The sequence below is a fragment of the Chiloscyllium plagiosum genome, chromosome 29 (assembly GCF_004010195.1).
Source record: "Chiloscyllium plagiosum isolate BGI_BamShark_2017 chromosome 29, ASM401019v2, whole genome shotgun sequence".
Lineage (NCBI taxonomy): Eukaryota > Metazoa > Chordata > Chondrichthyes > Orectolobiformes > Hemiscylliidae > Chiloscyllium > Chiloscyllium plagiosum.
In genome coordinates this window covers 241539-247538 of record NC_057738.1, presented here as the reverse complement: position 1 = coordinate 247538, position 6000 = coordinate 241539, and the positions used below count along the sequence as shown (strand labels likewise).

Genomic DNA, 6000 nt, shown 5'->3' with positions numbered 1-6000 from the left:
GTTCCTTATTAAGTTACATAGCTGATTGGGTCTTGTTTGATCCACAATCAATCTGGCTGGACATCGAGGCTTCTCAAGTAAAATGCCCACTTATTAACCTTTTATTTTCAGACAAGAGGAAAATCATTACGGATCACTGTAAAAATCCTACAATACTAAACACAATTAAAGCTTGGAATACAATGCGGCAAAATGAGGGCAACTCACATAAAACATCCCCCTATGCGCCGATAGTGGGAGCATGGGGATTCCAACCGGGGTTTACAGATGCCACTTTTAAACTCTGGAGATCCAGGGGTATCTCATGTCTAGGGGACCTATTTAAGGATGGGGTCCTGATGTCTTTTGAATAGCTGCATCAGAAATTCGGATTACCTAATGGAGACCTGTATTGATACTTCCAAATTCGAGATTATATACAGAAGAAGACTACGTTATTAGATAGTCTTTATAAATCAGATAGAGAATGTAGAATACTACGACCAGTGGGGGTATCTTCCATTAGTACTATTTATCATTTACTACATGATGAAGTATCGGGAGATATGGACAATCTGCTTAAAACATGGGATCAGGAATTGGGACTAGAAATCTCTATAGAAACGTGGAATGACATTTGGGAAAATGCCAGAAGAATCACCATCTGTAACAGAACTCAGGCTATCCAGCTGAAGATACTTCATAGGGCCCATGTAGCACCGGATCGATTGGCAAAATTTAAGGCAGGAGCATCTCCAATGTGTCCCAAATGTAAAATAGAGGTGGGCACTCTTGTACATTGCCTATGGACCTGTCATAAGATCCGTAGATACTGGACTGAGCAAGTACCCTGACAGAAATTTTAGGAACAGCAATTAAAATGGACCCTGTATCTCTCCTTTTGGGCTTTTCGAACTTTCCCTCCCTAGACATGCACTATTTTCTATTCTCTCTTTCTGTGCAAGGAAAAATATTTTGGTAAACTGGGTGGCTGAGGGCCCCCCCAGACTTTCAAATTGGCACAGATTAATTATGGAATGTATTCCCCTTGACTTCCTTACAAATATGGTGCATCGAAAGACCGAATTATTTTATAAAATATGGTAGCCCTCCTTGAATTATATGAATACAGATATTTCGGCTATCCTAACAAGGGCTTTTATTTAACTGAGATTACAAACCTGGCTGGTCCGGGGCCCCTTGGGAGAGGAATCCCGCACGAATACGGGTTTTGTTACATCTGATGTTAACACATTCTGAGCATGTATCTCAATTTCTATGTTATCCATTATTTTTTTGTTTTTTTTTCTCTTTCTCTTATTTCTAATCTAATATATTGAAAAAGATCTGGGTTGTTTGTTAAGTCTCTCATCTTTGAGAATGACTATGTTGGTTTCAATTCTTTCATATGTAAATCACAAAACCTTTTTAAAAAGTGGGCGGCACGGTGGCACAGTGGTTAGCACTGCTGCCTCACAGCGCCGGAGACCCAGGTTCAATTCCCGCCTCAGGCGACTGACTGTGTGGAGTTTGCACGTTCTCCCCATGTCTGCATGGGTTTCCTCCGGGTGCTCCGGTTTCCTCCCACAGTCCAAAGATGTGCAGGTCAGGTGAGTTGGCCATGCTAAATTGCCCGTAGTGTTAGGTAAGGGGTAAATGTAGGGGTATGGGTGGGTTGCGCTTCGGCGGGTCGGTGTGGACTTGTTGGGCTGAAGGGCCTGTTTCCACACTGTAATGTAATGTAAAACAAAGTATAATGTAAGAGACTTAAATATACAGTCTGGTTAGTTGTAGGTTAGATTAATAGTTAGTTGAGTTTTGTTTTTTTTTCTTTCTCGGTATTTTTCTTTTGTTAAATTTTGGTTATTATATATTTAAGATTTAATTGTATATCAATGTTTGTACTTGAGAGTTTTGTTTATTTTTGTAAACTTGTAAAAATGTTAAATTTCTAATAAAAATATCTATAAAAAAAAGAGGCGTTTGGATGGGTATATGAATAGGAAGGGTTTGAAGGGATATGGGCCGGGTGCTGGTAGGTGGGACTAGACTGGGTTGGGATATCTGGTCGGCATGGATTGGTTGGACTGAAGGGTCTGTTTCCATGCTGTACATCTCTATGACTCTAAAAACCTCTAACATAAACTTTAGAGGGATGTCAGTTGACAATTTTACAGTTTTCAATACCATTCACAACTGCTCAGATTATCAAGCAGATTGTGCCTGTACAGATGTGGAAAGCATTCAGAATGACTGACAAGTGGCATTTGCCTCATAACAGTGCTATAGACTAGCTTTCAACAAGAGAAAATCTAAGCACCTTCCAATGATATTAACATCACTGAATTATCTACGATCAACATCCTGTGGGTAATCATTGATTGGAAGCTTCATTGGATCTGATACAACAGCATATCAGAAGTTGCACAAATAACTCATGTCCCAGTACCGCAAGCCTGTCCACCATTTACAAGGCACACAGCAGGGGTATGTTGAAAAATCCTCTACAATCTAAAACAAAGCTGCTTATCTGATTGGCACCCCATCCACCTTAAACACTTAACTAGGGATGGGCAGTATAAACTGACATTAAAATGTGCTTATATCCCCCCCCAAAAAAATTTTCATCTCATTTAACATAGATCTTGTAGAGGATTTAAAAATCTAAGATCTTATCCAACAGGATTCTCATTCCAACCAACAGTTGTAACAATCTACATAATTCAAAAAATAAGATACTAAAAATAACCTGTTTAAAATATCAGTTACATATACATTGCACAGGCAAAGTGATGTGTTCATGTGTCTTGTGTAAATCAGAAAACCACACACACTTTGAAACGTGAGTTATGGAGAACTTAAGGCAAGTATGATATATTTAAATTGCAGCAGTCTGTTGTGGATGTCGTGGGTTCCTGAATGACAAATTCCTGATTTTAGCCACACCCTAACAACCACGTACTGAGTGCAGGCTCTTTCACACAGGAAGTGAGAGACAGAGGCAACTCACCCCAGATCACTCTCATATGTCCCACTGGTCTCTTACAAGCGCCAATGGTAGAGTCGTGGGAGTAGGCTGCCTGCCTGTCTGTCTGCCTTCTCAGCCGAGGTATGGTGTAGGCTGCAGGAAAACCTAAAAGAGGGGAAGAAAAATGTAAAATGGGAAATCTTTTTAAACTCTGAAATCAAAATCCTGAAGTGGTTATATTTGATACTTTTGTGAGAACCAGTGACAATATGGCAGCGCAAGTGAGTGCAGCTATATTCAGTGTGGAGATCTGCCTTCTCAGGAGTGAGGATCAGATAGAAAACACTTTCTTAGGGAATAATAAACTACAGTGGTCCTTATTTAGCCCTTGGCTCTACAGAGTGGCTGATTCAGACTGATTCCTTAGTGAACTTCATAAATCTGAACCAGTGTGATTGGTCCCTTCAAAGCAACTGAGTTGATTCTGATGTACACATGGACCTTATGTTGCAGTGTTGTCTGGATGTTCAGCATTCCCAATTCATTGTAATGATGGCCCTACAAGTGAAGGGCCTGGTTGATAATGTCTGCAATCAGTTGTGTATCACCTGCAGTCCATGGAGTAGATCACATTGTGACATTCATTTGACAGTCACCAACTATTTCATACAGTCTAACTCATGAGTTAAAAAAAATAGTTTTATTGCAGATTTCTCAGATTATTACATTCAGAATTTGTTCCTGAATTTTACAGGCACAATTTCAACAAATAACATCTCCCACAGGACTGGTTTAGAATGCACATTTTTAAATTACTTAAATTAATGAGCATAAAATTGTGAATGATATAAATTGGGCTGTTGACCTCTGTGTCTGTGACCTGCAATCACTATTACTGAGATAACTTGACAGTAGTCTCACTAAATTATTCTTTATCACTTTAAATGTTACATCATGTACTTTTGAAGACACAGTGCTGATTGTTCCCTCACTTCTGACACCATCAGTGGGCAGAAGCTTCATAGCTTTCATAACTACTTGATGGAAAAATAGCAAATATTGGAGACAGGTAGTGAGGAAAAGGGCAGGGCCTTGGGTTACCCCATTCTACTTCCGAAGAAACCCATACTTAAATCTCGCCAGACCATGAGAAAAAATGTTTCTTTGACCTGCTAACATGAAGGTTATAACTTGAAATGATTTAGGAAATTTATTCTTAAGTAAAATTAGTAAAATATATGTAACTTGAACCTATCCAAAATACAATATAATTTGCCATCATGTTAACAACCACATACACTGAGCTAACATGGATACAAGGCGAAAGTGAGCACTGCAGATGCTGGAGATTAGAGTCAAGTGTGGGGTGCTGGAAAAGCACAGCAGGTCAGGCAGCATCTGAGGAACAGGAAAATCGATGTTTCAGGAAGGGCTGATGAAGGGCTTTTGCCTGTAACATCGATTTTCCTGCTCCTCGGATGCTGCCTGACCCAGCACCACACTCTTAACATGGATACAAGACATGGGAGATGTTAAAACACGCACTGGTAAAAGATGAAATATCTTGCCAATGCTGGTATTACTCTGTTATAAATGAAGAAGTAATGATCCCATATCCCAGCAAGACCACACTTGAAGGGAGTGCAGATTGAAGAGAGAGCTACAGGACTGACTCTGCTTCTTCAATCTGTGTTTGGTTTGCACAAAACTCTCCATTGAAAGCATGGACTCAGTTCTACACTAAACTATGACATTTGTGTGCTCTGGCTTGAAAAGCAATACTGCAGTTAACATTTGTCATTGGAAATAGGATCATTGCGTGGCCGAAGATCATTGAGGGTGCTACAAGCTTTTATGGTTGTATTATTGAACAAAAAAAGTAATTAGAAATGTAAAGCTTAAACAGAATAGTAAACCTGAGTAATGCAATACTAAAATCTAATTCAATGTAGGATATTGGAAAACACAAAATCAAAACATTTTAAGTCTTATGGCTCAATTCAACTGGCAAAATATTTTTAGATTAGATTACTTACAGTGTGGAAACAGGCCCTTCGGCCCAACAAGTCCACACTGCCCCACCGAAGCACAACCCACCCATACATTTACCCCTTACCTAACACTACAGACAATTTAGCATGGCCAATTCACCTGACCTGCACGTCTTTGGACTGTGGGAGGAAACCGGAGAACCCAGAGGAAACCCACGCAGACACGGGGAGAATGTGCAAACTCCACACAGACAGTCGCCTGAGGCGGGAATTGAACCCGGGTCTCTGGCGCTGTGAGGCAGCAGTGCTAACCACTGTGCCACCGTGCCGCCCGTTATCTTGCCAATGCTTCCCATATCTTCCCATATTTGCTTGCTTCCAGCCAGCTCTTTTATGCAGATAATTTTATAACATTTTTATAAACCTGAGTTATCTGGAAGATTCAAATCTAAGATCAAAGGGGAATTCCATAGCTGAAAATGTGTTGAATATTATGAACATGATTTCAATTCATTAAGAGGCATTAAAGCTGGGTTAACTGACACTCCATGTGTATATGCACATATGCATTTAATGTTTTGCAAATCCAATACGCCTTAGTTTGTACATGTCTGTGAATACTCCCAAATTTGTATATTTACACAAGCCTCTCTCTCTCTCCAGCATTACTTGGACTAACTGCATGAAAATGTAGCAATGTAGGAATGCTGGTTCAATTTACCTCAAATTACCGATTCCTTACTTTAATTGTTCTTTTCATGTTGAGGAACTTGTTCCTTTATACAGTTTTATATGATTGATACTGATGTGAGAAATTATTATGCATTTCACATTCTGCCATTGACATTCATGCCGAATTGTGTAAATTGTGCATATCTGTTAAGTACTGTTGATTGCATTTCAGAACTAATACTTCAGTTAACCGTTAAAAGCAGAAGACTATTATTTACTTCAATGCAAATGTGGTAACATCTTGAAAAACATAATTGATGTGTTAGACTACAAAATTTAGTAAATAGAAAATTATGATTATTGTTCGTATTAACTCCTTTGATATGTACA

The 6000-nt window shown here is 39.2% G+C and overlaps 1 protein-coding gene across 5 annotated transcripts in view; it reads right to left on the bottom strand.

The window, feature by feature from the left end:
* The window catches only part of LOC122564312 (phosphatase and actin regulator 1-like), a 314771-nt gene that overhangs the window by 122628 nt on the left and 186143 nt on the right, over positions 1 to 6000 (bottom strand). For 4 of the 5 annotated variants that reach the window (XM_043718983.1, XM_043718986.1, XM_043718984.1 and 1 more), the window contains one exon: positions 2990 to 3112. The exons of the other annotated variant lie outside the window; for it this stretch is intronic. In XM_043718983.1, the coding sequence (XP_043574918.1) occupies positions 2990 to 3112 (123 nt within the window). The remainder of the gene's footprint in view (positions 1 to 2989; positions 3113 to 6000) is intronic. 5 annotated transcript variants of the gene reach the window in all.